The following is a 17,411-nucleotide window of genomic DNA, read 5'->3' on the forward strand; positions in this document are numbered from 1 at the left end:
AAAAGACTGAACATGCTGAAAATCAACAACTCTTTTTAGATCCATTAGAGAATTGAGGTCATGAGGAAAACCACTGCCCCCAAAATTGGAGAGACAGGCAAATATATAAGTTGTCAGAGCATAAGCCCAGAATCCTGCCCATGGAACGGCCACCAGGGTAGGAAAACATGGACTCTGATTCTGGAGGCTCAGTTTGGATAAGCTTGAAAGTGAAAAACAATAAGGGGGCCAGTCTTAGGGGGCTGATTTCATGAGTTTTATCTGCAAAAATGCCCACCAGGTTCTCAGGGTAAAGATCTAAGAAATATCCCCTTTGAGGGAAAAGCTAGCCATTTTGAAATTGCCTGGAGCATTCTGCTGTTAGAAACAGAAACCTGCCCTCAAGGGAAACTGTTTTACCAGAGCCTGACCACCTTGAGTTTTATCAGGGCCTAACTGACCTGGGTAAAGGAAAAATACCAACTCCAACCCTCTGTAGTTTCCTGTCTCACCTCAGGTGGGCAGGACTAAGAAGCACTTTGTGAAGGTCACAGCCCAGGACCACAGTCTCACTAAAAGACTGAGATCTGAACATAGGACTATAGAATGCTTCCCCTCCCCTCACACCTTACTACAGCATCATTAGGCCTCCAGTGTAATAATGGGATTACAACAGACAGACCTCATATAAGAAGAAATCTCTTGGGAAACCCAAAAGCAATACAGGAGACAAAAACAAGGATACCAGCATAAGTTATAGCCCCTTGACATGTACAGCTACAACAAACAGTACATAGCCTGACTCCTAGCCAGGTAAAAGAAAACCTCACACCCCAGGCCTATACTTTACCCAGCTTTCCACAAAAAAATAACAAGGTATACTAAAAGGCAAATAACATAGTGTGAAGAAACAGAGCAAACATTGGAATTATCAGACCAGGAGTTTAAAAAACAAGAATATGCTAAGGGCTCTAAAGGAAAAAATGGTCAACATGCAAAAACAAATAGGTAATATAAGCTGAGAGATGAAAACTCGAAAGAATCAAATGGAAATACTAAAAATCAAAACTAACAAAAATGAAGAATGCCTTTGAAGGATTCATCAGGAAACTGGACAAAGCTGCGGAAAAAATCAGTGAGCTTTATTCAATGGAAACTTCTCAAACTGCAAAGCAAAAAGGAACAAAAGAATGAAAAAGAAATGGAACAGAATAGCTAAGAACTGTAGGACAATTACTAAGGGTTGTAATGTATGTATAATGGGAATACCTGGAAAAGAAGAAAGAGAAACAGAAGAAAAGTTGAAGTAATAATGACTGGGAATTTTTAAAATAAATTACAGACTTATAAACCATACATGTGAAGCAGACTGAAAACAGTTAAGAGCCAAGGCTTACTAAACTGAGCTGAGGTTGGAGCTGCTGTCTACCAGAGAGGTGACAATCTGCATTTTGTCTAAGCAGTTAATTACCTATAAAGCAAAAGTAGCTACACGTATTGGAGTAACATAAAGAATCCAGAATTTTCACAATACATTATAGTATCACAATATCCAGAATGCAATCCAAAAATACGCAACAATACAAAGAGCCAAGAAAATGGGACACACTCTCAAGGGAAAAGAAATCAACAGATGCCAAGCCCAAGATAAGATACCAAAGACTTTAAAAGCAGTTATTATAACTGCTCCATGAGACAAAGGAAGTACACTTGCAATAATTTGAAGAGATAGAGAATATCAGCCAGAGAATTAGGAAGTGTAAAGAGAAGCAAATGGAAATTTTAGAAGTGAAAGATATATTATTTTAAATTAAAAAAATTTACTGGATGGGCATCATAGCAGAGTGGAGGTGACATAGGAAAGAGTCAATAGATATGAAAATAGATAAGTAGAAACTAATCTAAAGAAGAAAAAGAGAAAAAGTTTTAAAATAAATAAATAAACCTCAGGGACTTGTGGAACAATTTCAGAAAAATCTAACCTATGGGTAGTTTGAGCCCCAGAAGGAGAGGAGCAAGAGAAGGGGATAGAAAAACAAAGTTTCACAAATTTGACAAAAAGACAAACTTACAGTCTCACTAAGCCAAGTAAACCTCAAGTAAGATAAATTCAAAGAGAAGCATGCTTAGCACATCATAGTCAGGCTGCTGTAAACCAAAACTAAAGAGCAAAACTCAAAAGCAGCCAGAGAAACACCTTACGTAAGGTGAGAAAGGTAAATAAGTACATATCAAGTGGTGGTCATTCTCTGAGGAAAAATAAACCAGGATACGAAGGACAGAGTGAAAGAGGAGGAGTTAGAGTCAAAGATATTTGAGCAGAGCCTGAATGTGTTCCTCACTGCATGGGTTAGCTGATTTAGGGAGAAGAGCCTTCCAAGCAGAGGGAATAGCAGATGTCAGCTCCAAGCCAGGAGGACAGATCGAGAAAATGGGTCAGAGAAGTAGCAAAGGACCAGATTACCTAGGCCCTAGAAAAGACTGAATTTCATCCTGAGTAAGAAGGAAACTGTCATGAGCAGGGGAGTGACATGATGTCTTCTGTTTTAGGATTGCTCTGTCTGCTAAACCAAAGAAGTAGTCCATTTGATGTGGAAATACATTGGGGAACTGGGGCTACCACAGACACACCCCACCCCACAATTCACTATGTACATTAACTTGTCTAAAAGGCTGTGATACATCCCTTTGTACCTACAGTAAAGAAACCTGTTCATATTTGTTCCACATTTCTTAGACCTTTTGAGCCTAGACTTTTCTTTAGCATCTTAACAATGTCAAAAGAAACACTTTATATTTTTTAAACACTTACTATATGCCATACCCTGTATCTGAATGCTTTGTGTCCATTATTTTATTCCATAACTATCCCATGAAGGAGATTCTGGTGTTATCCCTTTTTACAGGAGCCTGAAACCTAAAGAAAATGAGGACCTTACTGAAGGTCTCACAGCTAGTACATGAGGGAGTGAGATTTGGGCCCAGGTGGTTTTATTCCAGAACCATGACCTTAGGCCTAGGCCATGTTGCCTTCTCTTAGACTATTTACTAAAGAATTATTTCCAAAAATCACCAATTCTTTTGCAAATCAAAACCTTGACTTTTCCTTTAAATTTACAGATGTCTCAAAGATACTCCTTTTATAAAAAATACCTTTTATATTTTCAGTGAACTAAAGTATGTTACTTTTCATTTCTTCCAGGATTAATATGCTCTGATTGATATAAAATCGTTTCTGCCTTATAATAGTATGTGTCTAATTTTTCCCAGATTGAAGGATTCTCATTAAACAAACTAGGGAATTTCAACCTTAAAGAAATTCAGAAAGACTCTGTGGCCTGGGAGTACACTGATAATGCTGCAGGGGACGCAGACTCAGCAAAAGAAGAGGCACCAAAAGAAATGCCCGTTAAAAGGGGACAGGTCTGTTCTCCCTTGTTTCTAGTTTTACTGTCTATTTTTAATTTGTTGTTAATTGTGGAGTTTATGAGTTACTCAGTTCTTCCTCTCTTCTTTCCTCAACTATCTTAACTATTTCGTGGCTGTTTAGTTTCTAGTCTATCCAGTCCTTTGAATAGACAAGTAATGAGAAAAGGTAAAATTCAAATCATTGAATCCACAGTTACTTACGTGGTTTCTTCTGTGTGCAAGGTGCTGTGAAAGAGGCTGAGAATTCAGAGATAAACTCCAATCTGTCCTCTAAGAGCTTAGGTCTTAGATAGTATTATGAGGTTTAAATATATGAAAAGTTAACTAACCTCAAATTACTAAAATAACAGTGAATAAGTCTGTGGTCTAGTGTACTTGTCCGTATCCATACTATTAGGGCTGGGCAGGAGAATTTATGCAAAAGGAAAGAATTGCCATTAGAATTTCAAACAAAAATCTGAACAATGTAATTATACTAGTAATAACAATAGGATTCTGACCCAAATTGGTAAATGGTCCTTGACTCCATGAGCTTCCCCATAACCCTTTGGGGTAAAATGACAGTAATACCCACAAAATACTTCTGAGACCTGGATTCTTATCCTAGCTCTTTGCAAACAGGTCATGTCACTCTTTTAGTCCTTATTTACTCATGCCTAAAATGAGGAGATAATGGTGAATCATACGTTCTCCAGGTGTGTTTTCTGGAATCCTTGAGAGTTGAGGGGAAGAGGGTGGGGGTGGCACTCTACCCCTGCTGCCGCCGGAGCACGCTGCTGGTATCAGTTTTCTATTTGGGGTTCCAGGAGTGGCTAAAAGCACAGGCTGTGGAGCCAGAATATTTGAATTTACAAACACAAATGCAGCTCTCCCACTTCCTAGCTGTGTGTCTTTGGGCAGGTGACTTAATCTTTCTGTGCCCCAGTTTCCTCACCTGTGAATGGGGATGATATTGGTACCCTCTCATAGTCACTGACTTATAGAATGCTTCACTCAGTGCCGAGCATGTGGTAAGCACTTAGTAAATGCTAGTTGCTAGTCTTATTTTATTTGAGAAAGAAAGTGTTCTCTACGTTAAAAAAGCAGAAACAATAACAACAACAACAACAAAAAGTGTAAGTACCACTGGTCTAGATATGTCAAAGGTCTCTTAAGTTCCATGTTATGATATTATCAAGTCATTTCAGTGAGATGCTTAAAAATCCTTAGTAATGCTGAATATATGGATAAAGAGGTGAGATCTAATGAAGCTTTCCATTTCTGGGGTTTTCTTTGTGTCCTCGACTATAGTGTGTGGGACCTAGACAACTTCCATTTTTAATCAGTTTTGCTTCGTAAGCCCACCTAATAACTTTATCTTATTTCACAGAACCTTTGTGGTTAAGATTTAGTGAATAAGTATGTGGCATTAATAAAATACCATACCACTTGTTTTGAAGCTTGATATAGTAAAGTGTGATTGGAAACAAATTTGTATACCCTAGAAGGAAAAGCTATTGCTGAAAGTCCAATTAAATACTTTATCTTTTCATTTGAATGCTAATTGGAGAGAGAAATCATGCTGCCACTTCTGAAATTGAGACCTCAACAGTGTCGAAATTGCATGGTGTGGTGAAAGAACACTGGACTGGGATCAGGAGACATTGTCCTCATTTTGCTCCTGACAAGCATTGAGACCTTTGACAAGTCACTCTTTGGACTTCAGTTCCTTCTCTTGTAGCATATGGGAGTTGAACTAGATTACCTCTTAAGAGCATCTTACAGTTGTGACATTGTTTCAATGGTATATGGATTTCTTGTATTTAAAAAGACTATACCTAAATGAAAAAATACAGAGAGCAACCAGTCTGCCAGATGCTTTCCCTTGTTTTCTGATTTAATCCTCATAACTATCCTGTGTTATAGGTGGTATCATCCCTACTCTGCAGATAATGGTAGCGACCATTTTTTGAACATGTGTGCCAGGCACTGTGCTAAGCTCTTAACAGACACTCTCTCACTCAGTCCTCCCAACAACCCTATGAGGTGGGTACTGTGATCCCCATTGTTCAGATGAGGAAACTGAGGCTTAGACAGCTTGTATACCTTCACCAGGATCAGACACAGCCAGTAAATGGCAGAGCTGGATTTGAAAGCTAAGCATGTCCCACTCCAAAGCCAGTTCTCTTAGCCTCTGTGCTATACTGCCAATCCAAGAAAGAAGAAGCTAAGTCACAGAGCAGTTAAGATCTGTGAAGTGGCAAAATTGTATTTGGACCCATTTTTTTCTTTTCTAAGTCCTTTGTACTTTCCACTATATTCCATCACAGTATGTCCCAACTTGTCATGAGTCTGTGAGTGGAAAACTTAGTATTAATTTCTGATATCAAGAGTTATTTATTTGACTTTAAAATCAGTTGCTACCGGCAGATTCAATGAACTTAATGTAGCTTCTCAGAGCAAGTGAGAGGAGTGTTTTTCCTTTTGCTCTGTGCCTCTAGCTGTAGCCCATTTCTGTGTGTAACTGTGTAAAGGCACCCTCCAGAGGCAGGAACAGGGAGAGCTCAGTGCTGAGGGTAGTAGCAATCAGGGCACAGTTCTCTCCACCTGCCCTTAAGACTTCAAAATAAGGAGTGCTGCCTGGTTACATAAAACTGCCTGTCTATTCCTATGATAATGACTAGATTTTAACATACTTTAATCCTGGGAATTCAGTGAAGGAATGCTGTTTTCCCACAATCGAAATAGAACCTAGAATGTGGTTATCTAGATAGACTGTCAAATTCATATCTTTGCTAAGGTTTTTCAGATTTTTTTTATTTGATGCTTGAATGATCTCTTATTTTTCAGATTGTACTGACATCTGAAATAACCTGTATATTTTCTCTTTGCTGTTAATAGGTATCATTAATATTTGATTTAAAACACCAGCCTTCAGTACCGGTTGGGCAGCTCTGGGTGGAATTGCTTCGATTCTATGCTTTAGAATTTAATTTGGCTGATTTAGTGATAAGTATCCGTGTCAAGGAATCGGTATCTCGTGAATCAAAGGATTGGCCCAAAAAGCGCATTGCCATTGAAGGTACCTCAAAATGTTTATCTTTAATTTCCCCACCCCACCTTTTTTTTAAGGTGTCAGTCTAACAGCATGCTTTTTATTTCAGTCTTTTTTCAGCTCCTACATGTAAGGTAGGCCTGACCCCAAAAGTGAAATAGATAGCTAGAATCTTGCATGTGTTACAGTGAGTCATCCCAAGGGAACAAATTGTTCATCCTGGGTTTTTTAAGTGCTGCAATAAAACATCTTAATCACTTAAGCAACTAAAAGAATGGCTGGCTGTGTCCTTATTTTCTTTGTAAATTGCTTTAACAACTTGAAATGCTTAAAAAGTCTTTTCCAAGTGATGTGTAAATCCCACTTTCCTCTTTGCTGTTCTCATTTCTGGATTTTTAGATTCACTCCTTTCATGGATTGTTGTTGATGTTGTTTAGTTTTACAAAGGTTGAGGAAAATACCTTTTCTCATGAAAAATAACATTCTTCATTGGATTCCTCTCCATAGAGAAAAAGGATAGTTATTTTTGGAATATTTGCAATAACATTTAGAACTTATTCATGAAAACACCTTTTCTCTTAAAAAAAACACTTAAACTCTTAAATGAGTTAAGGTTCATTTAACTGAAACCATTGTATAAAAGACATACTGATGTGCCCTGTAGATTTCATTAAATGTATGAGATCTCAGCTTTACAAAGTCAGGAGGTGGAAACCCCACTAGAAATCTTAATTCTCCTCCTTCAGATAATTTAAAGAACCTCCTAAATGGAATTTTCTTATTTTTGCTTGATTTTTTTCAAGCCTTATATTGCATAAGAGGGTTTTTTGCATTTTGCATAAATTCTGTGTGCAGTCATGGGGATCTCACATTTTTAAACCCTCCCCTGCAGTTTCTCTGGCTCAGCTCTTCTGGCCAATTGCCTAACCTGCTGGAGTTCTAGGGGAGGAGAAAAGATTGAGAGAAGTGGTGTCTCCTCCTGGTGCCTCCCTCTCGCCCCTGAATTCAGTCCAGCCAGTTCAGTGATGGGGCTTCCCAGGGCAGAAGAGTGGAGGTAAGCTCTACAAACCGCAGGGCCTGGCTGAGTGGGGAGGCTGAGCACTCAGCAGAGCCTGGCGGGAAGACCTCGCTTCCCGAGGGCACAAGAGCCACACTGATGACATCTTTTTTTTTTTTTTTTTTTTTTTAAGCTCCGCAGTCACAGAACAGAATAGGGAAGGGGTACTGGTTCTGAACAGAATGGGTTCTCTTCAGAGAGCAGATGTTTAAGAAAGCATTTCTTTTCGTTTTTAAACTGTATCTTCTTACTCCCCATCCCCAGTTTTTTAAAAAGCTTATGATACATGATAAATTTTACTGTTGCTTACTTGTTGTCTTTATCTATAGCAGGCTAATTTTTAAAACATGAAATAGAAGTGTATGAAGTAGCAGATTTTTTTTTTCATTACAGATCCCTACTCTGTTAAAAGAAATGTGGCAAGGACCCTAAATAATCAACCTGTGTTTGAATATATACTTCATTGTTTAAGGACAACGTATAAATATTTTGCTCTTCCACACAAAATTACAAAATCCAGCCTTCCAAAGCCTCTGAGTACTGATACCTGTACTTCCAAACATTCTAAAGAAGTAGCAAAACGTGATCCAGATGTACAAGCGAAAGATGATAAACTCAAAACCTCAGTTTTGGCTCAAGGTCCTGGTGCTGCCAGTTTAACTGCGAGCACCTGCAAGGTACCATCACTTACTCTTAAAGAGACTGCTGAAACCTTTGAAAGCCCATCAACAGAGGAAATGGGAAACACACACATCAGTGTCCACCTGGAAAACTCAGACTATATCAAGGCAGAGGTCACTTGCGATGACTCTGAGGATGTTAAAGTACATCATCAAGAAACAGGAAGTAAAGATGAGAAAGAAAAATGTGGAATGGAGGGCAAGCATCCTTTGACTGCTGATGATCAAGCTTTAAGTAGTAGCAAACGTGGAGAGCTTGTCATCTGTGGCAGCCCAGGAAGTGACGAGACTCATGGCACTTTGCATTTAAAAGGCTTCGAAAATCCTACAGCTAAAGGGTGTGACGAATTTGCTACTTTAGATGACAAGGCTGATGTTGATGAAGAAAGCATTGAAGGTACAGATGAACTTGGAGATGCTCTAAGCCATTTTACCCCTTCAAGACAGGGCCAGACATCAGGAATCATTCACTCTGATGAAGAAGAGGAGGAGGAAGAGGAGGAGGAGGAAGAACCCAGGCTCTCCATTTCCCGAAGGGAAGATGAGGATGATGTTGCTAACGAAGATGAGTTAGACAACACCTACACTGGATCAGGGGATGAGGATGCCCTGTCTGAAGAGGATGAGGAATTAGGTGGATCTGCTAAGTATGAAGACTTGAAAGAATGTGGAAAACACCAGGTGGATGGAAATCTACTAATGGAACTTAATAAAATCAGTCTTAAAGAAGAAAATGTATGCGAGGAAAATTCAACTGCGGATCAGTCTGATTTCTTCTATGAATTTAGTAAACTCATCTTCACCAAAGGCAAGGTAATCAGTGCCACTCCTAGACATGGCACTAGGAGACTTGAAAGAGTTTTAATGCATGTACTTCCGATTTTTGTGTACTAAAACAGGGCTCTCCTCTCTCGGTAGTGGTTAACAAGTTGCTCTTTCACTCCAGTGCAACCACTAGGTCCACTTCCCTCCTTAATCTCTTAGGAATTTGCAGAGGAGAAAAGTAATGCTGTTGGTAGTAAAAATAACTGCCTTTTGCTCCTGCGTGTACCAAAAGGGTGTCCCCATCTCAGATACTTTGGAGTGGCCACACCATTATATTTTCATTCCTTTGGAATGTGAGAAGTAGAATGTGTACTTTGGAAAAAAGATTCAAGACCCCTTTATTTGGTAAATAAAGTTTTATCTTAAATCTTTTATTATTTGCTTTGCCATCTTCCTGCAGTCTCCTACAGTAGTATGCAGTTTATGCAAACGAGAGGGTCATCTAAAGAAGGACTGTCCCGAAGACTTCAAAAGAATCCAGCTGGAACCTTTGCCACCATTAACACCCAAATTTTCAAATATCTTAGATCAAGTTTGCATTCAGTGTTATAGTAAGTTATTAACATTTCTTTTGATTTGTCAAAATATTAAATTGGCATTTTCTCAAGAGTTATCTGAATCACTAACCTGTTAGCTTCATTATAGGGGCTAAGTCTGTTCCATTCTCCATTGTATCCACAGTGCTCTGTGTATCCTGTTCCATTTGGGACATGCAATAAAAAATTGTTAAAGAAAGACACGGAGGGAGAATTTTTAAGTCTTAAGACTGGAGTACTATCATTTCCTAACTGGTATTCCTTGAAATGTTTTTCTAGGTGCCTGCCATTAATCGTATTTCGTCACAAGGAGTATTCCATAGGTCAAGTAGGGAATAACTCTATATCCTGCCCCCTCCCGTAGAGGTTTTTAGGGCACATTAGCATAATAAAGCCTTCTGAGAAATGCTATGGTAAAGAACTTATTTAACTCTTTAGTCTTATGTAACCCTTTTCCAAAATTTGAGCATAGAGTACTTTTTAATTAATGCTAATTAATAACCTTTATAACAGCCCTTTAAGGATCACCAGTTTGGGGAAGTGTTGGTATACTGAGGTATAAAGCTCTACAAGGAAAAACATTACATGGAGAGGCATGGCAGCTGCTTAGAGTGAAAGAATGTGATCCATCACATTGCTGTACCTTGAGATGTCTGTCTGTGCCAGAAGACACTTATCCTGAATCAGGGATTTCTTTTTTAAACCTCTTCAGAGAGTATAAGTGAGGAAAGAAAACTATTGGTTCTCTTTAGAAAAAATACATACATATGCACATGCTCACAAACTATTGTGTTCACCCTGGCGAGGGGGGCGGGGGGGCAGTGTGGGAGTTTGTGTAGTTCCCTGAAGGCTGCCTTCATAGGGCTCTGGGTCTCTCTGAAACCCAGGAGCAGAATCCTTGTTCAGACTGCTTTACATCTCAGGAGCAGTTCTTGGTGATAGACTCTTTCAAAAGGCATCTTTATTTTACATTGCTTAATGCTGTCTACTGAGAAGACACACAAAATTTAGAGTTTTGTTTATTTTTTTTTTTAAGCCGGTTAGGTTTTATTAAAAAATATAGTTTTTCAGAGAATGTGAACAATCTTTGTTTCTGAATGTATCTGTTTATTTTAAACAGAGGATTTTTCTCCAACAATTTTAGAAGATCAGGCACGTGAACATATTCGGCAAAACCTAGAAAGTTTCATAAGACAAGAGTTTCCAGGTAAATAAGTTTTTACCTTTAAGAAAAGAACGATAGTGTGACTTTCCTTCAGAATGAGTACATGTGTTACAACAACATTAATTTTGAGACTAAGAAAGCAGTGTTACAGTGATGGTGGGGACAGGGCTTCAGTTGTTCTGTGATATACCTAGGGTGGCTTTTGGTCTTCCCAATCCTAGTTTGCCAATAGAAAAGATAGAAGCAGTGTAGTATTTTGCTTAGCAGATACCACAAGTGAACTTCATTTAGTATTAGGTTTAGAGTCAAAATTCAGACCTGTAAAAAGTGAATTTATTTAGAAAGTAGTAAGCTTACATTATTAAATGTTCTGAGATGATCCACATTTTCCTTGAAATGTCCTTGCATTTAAGAAGAAAGTGGCATTTGATAATCTTGCATGTCTTCTATAACTTGTATTTATTTATTTATAGTAAATTTTGAGAGAAAATAATTTATAATAAATGACTAGTTAATAAAAGAACATAATTATAATGAGATTGTTATAGGACAGTTAACAACTGGGTATTTTTGATTCATGAGAGAGTTGTTTCGATCAGAAGATTAAATGTACTCAGGTAATTAGGTATGACTTTTCATATATCCCTAACAGGAACTAAACTGAGCTTGTTTGGCTCCTCCAAAAATGGATTTGGGTTCAAACAGAGTGACCTTGACGTCTGTATGACAATTAATGGACTTGAAACTGCTGAGGTACAGTGACCACGTAAAACTTCCATTTGCTGTGGAGTGTGATTTGACAATCTTGACTGACAATACAGCATGGTATTTTCCAGATTTATCAGGGTGTATCATACGGAGTATGCCATTTGGCACAATCTGTCTGGTCAGATAACTTAGAAGTTGAGAAGTGAATGTGAGGAGTAGAAAGGCTTCTGCTTGCAACTTGTAGTGCAAACTAGATTTGAAAGCAACATCTGGGAATTCTAGAAAGCTAAACCAGCCTCTCCCGTGTCCCAGTGGCGTAGCCGCTAGGCTGACTCAGGTACATAAATATACCAACGTGAGGTTTTCTGAGAAGTTTTTTAGGAGGCAGGCAATGTGGTGCAGTGATAGGAGAGTGCTAAACTGAATTCAAGACAGACTTGGTTCATCAGTCCTTAAACATGTGGTCTTTGGTTGATAATCTCTAATATGGAAGTGAGATCCTCTTGCCTCAGGAGATGGTTGTGCTCATCAGCTTGGATCATGTATGTCAGGAGTCAGGGAACTATGGCTCGCTGCCTGTGTTGTAAATATCAGTTTTTATTGGCATACAGCCACACCCCTTCATTTATGTATTGTCTACATCTGCTTTCACTCTGTAACTTCACCGGTTGAGTCCTTGCAACAGGCCACATGGTCCACAAAGCAGAAAAGGTTTGCCAGCCCTCATGGATATGAAGGCATTTATAAAATGTAAAATACTTTTGAAAAGGTGTAAAGTCTGAGAAGTACTGAATTTTTTATTTGTAACAGTCCAAATGCTGTATATCCAAAGGAGTGATTGCTGGGATCTTTTTATGCCTTTTTTGAGTTTCAGGTTTTTATCCTTTGAGGATGTATCTGACTTGGGAAAATAGTCAAAAGTTATCTAGCATGACTATGGTGAATAGGTGGCTAAGCAAGATTGGGTCCAATATATGGAATGACCTGATTATATCGGGTGGCCAAAAAGTTCGTTCGGGTTTTCCTGTAATGTGGAAAAACCCAAACGAACTTTTTGGCCAACCCAATACATCATCAAGATTGAATTTTTACATGATTAATAAACTAGTCTTGAGGGCATTTTTAAATTAAATTCCAAATATATTCTGGGAAGTATATAGCCATCAGAAGGACTTAATGTTTCAGCCCAAATGTTTTTAAATATTTGAAATATTATTCATATTTCCTGTATGACTTTCTTTTTGTGCATTATATTTTTCACTAGTTCTGTGGAGAAATAATCTGAGCTTAATTACTCTCCACAGCATTTCATCAGCTCTTAATTAAAGTATAATGAAGGTCTACCCAGAATGAATAAGACGGGCCACAGAAGCTCCCTCTTATTAATTCTGTCACATAGAGAGTACTTCTGAGTGACATAATTACATAGCGGGGAAAAATGGAGATCCTCGCTGGTTCAGAGACTTTTCTGGAGACACTGATTTCAGCCTTTCTTGTGCCTCCAAGAGCAACCCAATGAGGGTTTCCACATCCTTAGGATATCCCTATGAATGAGGATTAACGCTCACCTAAAAGGGAAAAATGTATGTAGAATAATTTGAAGTTAATTTTGTTATTTCTGGAGGAAATGGAAACTATGACAAGGTTAGGAACCTGTCTTCCATTTCTGATTCAGTAGTTTGTGCCTTTTTGTTTGTTTGTTTGTGCCATTTTTCTTGCAGGGGTTGGACTGTGTAAGAACTATTGAAGAATTGGCAAGAGTCCTCAAAAAACATTCAGGTACCTCTGTAAGCTTTTTCTAAAAAATATTTTTGTCTTTTTTATTAGTGTTTTGCATACTTAGAATTTATGAATGCCGACGAAACAGTGTAGTGGTTCATATAACATTTGTGGTATTGGTGTCTTTAAAAAAATCTTATGTGATTAAGTATGAAAAGCTGAGGAATTGGTTATAATATGTGTGTGCATGTTTTTGCCTCAGTCAGTTTTATTTCAAGACAAAGTATATACCACGCAGGAAATTTTGGGAATCGCTTTGCCTTATCAGCATTGTGTAAATCAAAGTGTAGGGGCTGCTCGCAGTGATGTGAAGTATAGTGGGAAGCACCATGGACTAGGGTGATGGATTGTACTTACAGCTGTTTAGCTGTGTGTGACCCTGAACAAGTATTTACAGCTGTAAAATGTACAGATTCTGTAAATTGTGCACAGAGCTGAAATGCCATTAGCATATTCTCCTGCCTCTCTTTGTCAGAGGCAGCTATGGATGCTGTTAACAGTGAGAGTCTTCTTTTAAACTGTGGTTCATCCAACTTCTGTGCTAAGAGTTGAAAATGAAAGTGAGCAAGATATTGTCGTTGCCTTTGTGGAACTTAAAATCCGTGCACCATCCATGGAAAGCTTTCTTATATCTTAGTCAAGAGTAGACCTAGGGCTTCCCTGGTGGCGCAGTGGTTGAGAGTCCATCTGCCGATGCAGGGGACACGGGTTTGTGCCCCGGTCTGGGAAGATCCCACGTGCCGCGGAGCGGCTGGGCCTGTGAGCCATGGCCGCTGAGCCTGCGCGTCCGGAACCTGTGCTCAGCAACGGGAGAGGCCACAACAGTGAGAGGCCCGCGTACCGCAAAAAAAAAAAAAAAAAAAAAGAGTAGACCTAAATTCACAGCATGGGCATGCACACATACATACATACATACATACACATAAATATGCACCTGGAATGCCCCTTTTTGTTGCATTCTTTTTTTAAATAAATTTATTTATATTTTATTTATTTTTGGCTGCGTTGGGTCTTCGTAGCTGCACGCGGGGGCTACTCTTTGTTGCGGTGTACGTGCTTCTCATTGTGGTGGCTTCTCATTGCAGAGCACGGGCTGTAGGTGCGTGGGCTTCAGTAGTTGTGGCACGCAGGCTCAGTAGTTGCGGCTCATGGGCTTAGCTGCTCCGCGGCATTTGGGATCTTCCCAGACCAGAGCTTGAACCCGTGTATCCTGCATTGGCAGGCAGATACTTAACCACTGCGCCACCAGGGAAGTCCCTGTTGCATTTTTTATTTACAGGAGTTTAAAGAGGATACTGTGTTATTTAAGTAATGGGGGAAAAAAACTTAATTTTGATTTACTCCTAATGAAAACCTAGCGCATCAGTATTTTTTTAATATGTTTTGATATGATTTTTTTGGTCATTGAAGCAAGCATTTTGGGAATTTTACCTCTAAAGATCATATGCTTTTTTATTTTATTTATTTTATTTTTTTATTTTTTTATTTTATTTTATTTTTTTAACATCTTTATTGGGGTATAATTGCTTTACAATGGTGTGTTAGTTTCTGCTTTATAACAAAGTGAATCAGTCATACATAAACATATGTTCCCATATGTCTTCCCTGTTGCGTCTCCCTCCCTCCCACCCTCCCCATCCCACCCCTCCAGGCTGTCACAAAGCACCGAGCCAATATCCCTGTGCCATGCGGCTGCTTCCCACTAGCTATCTACCTTACTGCGTTTGTTAGTGTGTATATGCCCATGACTCTCTCTCGCTATTTTTATTTTTGAAGATTATGCAAAGAAACTAAATTACTAAGCTTCCGTGACTATTAGTTATTTAGTACTGAGCTAGGTTTTGACTTTTGATTTTGAAATAATTTCAAAGTTAAAGGAAAGCAGCAAAAATTGTATAAAGAACTCTGTCTATCCTTCATTCAGATCCACCAGTTGTTAACATTTTACCACATTTGATTGATCATTCTATCTCTTGCTTGCTCACGATTTTTTTCTGTACCATATGAGATTAAGCTGCAAACATCACGTCCCTTTCCCCTAGATACCTGTGTGTATTTCCTAAGAATGAACCATGTTAAAAATAGGTCATTTTTAGACTAGAAATGACTTTTACATACAGATTACAATGTAATGCAGATTGCATGGAACAAAAATGGAATAATAGCTACAGGACTATGATTAAGAAAGCAGTCTCCCCATGTATTTTATTGGGTACCTGTTATGTGCTCAGCACTGTGTTGGGCACTTCGGGATGGTAGAAAAATAAGTCTGTATAGGTCTTTGACAGCTTTCAGATCTCAAACGTAAGATAATCTCACAGGCTGTGTAACAATGTGTGGTAGTATTCATTTATTAAAATGAGTTGTAGAAACTACAGCAAGTATTAAATAACTTCTGAAGAGAGAGATTCTGGGAAAAGAGTTGGGTAGGGGAGGTTCATGGAAGAGATGGGCTTTTTCTGATCTCAGATGATGATGAACATGATTTGAAGAGGATAGGAAGAGAAGTCATTTCTAAGATGCATGGATGTGAGTGCGAGAATCACTGTAATATATTTTTTAGGACAGTGAGAAGATTGGTACATTTTGAGAGGAATTTCAAGTGGGAACTATTAGGAGATAAGGTAAAGTCTGTAGATATTTGGAAGCCACTGAAGTTTCTTCAGAGGGGAGAAACCCCATAAAAGCAAAACTTAAACTTTTTAGGGAGCTGATATACTCTTAGGGAAGATATAATCTAAGTGACAGGGCAGAAGGACCTTAACCAGTTGCCAGTGATCCTAAAAGGAAAAGAATACGAGAGATTCCAAAGGGAAATTTCCTAGAATTGGAACCTACAAGTAGGAAATAAGGGTTCAGGCTGATGTCTGGGTATTTGAGAAATGAGAATGTTTGCAGAGAACACCAGCGTGCCATGAAGCTATAATCTCCGAGAGTTAACAGTACAGCAAGCAGTTAGAAATATGGAGTTGTCAGTTAGGATTGAAGAACAAAATGAAACAGTTTTGTATTGAAATGCTTGAAGGAAGAAAGAGAGACAGAAGCCAAGAATAAAACAGAATTCCATGGGATCATTTGAGAGAAGTTGAGGACCAAGCTTTAATTCTTGAGTGTAGAAATTAGGGAAGGACACTGAAAAAAGAGCTATTGGAATGGTAAAATAGGAACCAGGATGATGTGCTATGAATAAATCCTAGAGAACAGGCTTAGAAGTGGTTAGCAGGGTCAAATTCTAGAATGGGAAGGAGATTGAGAAAAAGGATATCTAATTTAGAGCCAGTATAGCAAAGTAATTAATGGGGCTTCTAGAATCAGACTCTCTAGTTTTAAATCTTGGGTTCCTGCTTTCTGGCTGTGTGATCCCCAAAAGTCACTCAGCTTCATTATGAGCACTCAGTTTCTCATCTATAAAGCAGGAACAACAGAAATAGCATTTAAGATTAAGCAAGGCAATACATTAAACTACAGGGCCTGACATAACACAAAGTGTTCAGTAAGTACGAGCTTCCTTGCCTCTCCTCCCTATCAGTGTGTTAGACTTCTATCTCCCACACAGACCTTTTTTGCTGAAATTTCTTTCATCTGTGTACTTTTTTTTCTATATTCCAGACCGCTAGGTTTCTGCCCTCTAGCCATCACCACTTAACTCTCTCAGAAGGAGCTCAAACCCCAACATCTCAGGCTGAGCTCATCTTTCTCTTTACTGCCTCCCTTCTGCTACAGCCACCACTACCGGCTCGTCCTTCTGAATCCTCTTTCTTGCTTATTGACATTGGCTTCCTTGGAATCACCAAAATGAATGAAGTGATAATTAGCCTGTCCTAGACTAGGTTCAGTAGATTCAGTCATACCTAGATTTGAATCCCAGCTCCACAGTTCACCAACTGCACATTCCTAAGCACGTTCATTTCTCGGGGTCTCTGTTTCCTCATCTTTTGGGTAAGGGTGAATGGTCTTAGGAGGTAATGTTTGTAAAGGAATCTAGGTGCTCAGGAAATGGTCTTACTGTTACAGCCCTCCTTCTTCCTTATCACCCCTACTTCTACTTCCCCAACCCATCCAGTTACGGATGCTCTCACACATGTCTTACTGCTTCTCTGCCAGGTCAGTTTTTTTGTTTTTTGTTTTTTTTTTGCAGTACGCGGGCCTCTCACTGTTGTGGCCTCTCCCGTTGCGGAGCACAGGCTCCGGACGTGCAGGCTCAGCGGCCATGGCTCAC

At 39.0% G+C, this 17,411-nt stretch overlaps 1 protein-coding gene across 14 annotated transcripts in view; it reads left to right on the forward strand.

Moving 5' to 3' along the window:
- TUT7 (terminal uridylyl transferase 7) overlaps positions 1–17,411 on the forward strand; it is a 67,438-nt gene that overhangs the window by 25,492 nt on the left and 24,535 nt on the right. For all 14 annotated transcript variants that reach the window (XM_033411383.2, XM_004283045.4, XM_033411386.2 and 11 more), the window contains exons 11-17: positions 3,250–3,402; positions 6,289–6,469; positions 7,893–8,992; positions 9,405–9,555; positions 10,661–10,747; positions 11,358–11,458; positions 13,135–13,192. In XM_033411383.2, coding sequence (XP_033267274.1) covers positions 3,250–3,402; positions 6,289–6,469; positions 7,893–8,992; positions 9,405–9,555; positions 10,661–10,747; positions 11,358–11,458; positions 13,135–13,192 — 1,831 coding nt within the window. The remainder of the gene's footprint in view (positions 1–3,249; positions 3,403–6,288; positions 6,470–7,892; positions 8,993–9,404; positions 9,556–10,660; positions 10,748–11,357; positions 11,459–13,134; positions 13,193–17,411) is intronic.

The sequence above is a fragment of the Orcinus orca genome, chromosome 6, assembly GCF_937001465.1.
Source record: "Orcinus orca chromosome 6, mOrcOrc1.1, whole genome shotgun sequence".
NCBI lineage: Eukaryota > Metazoa > Chordata > Mammalia > Artiodactyla > Delphinidae > Orcinus > Orcinus orca.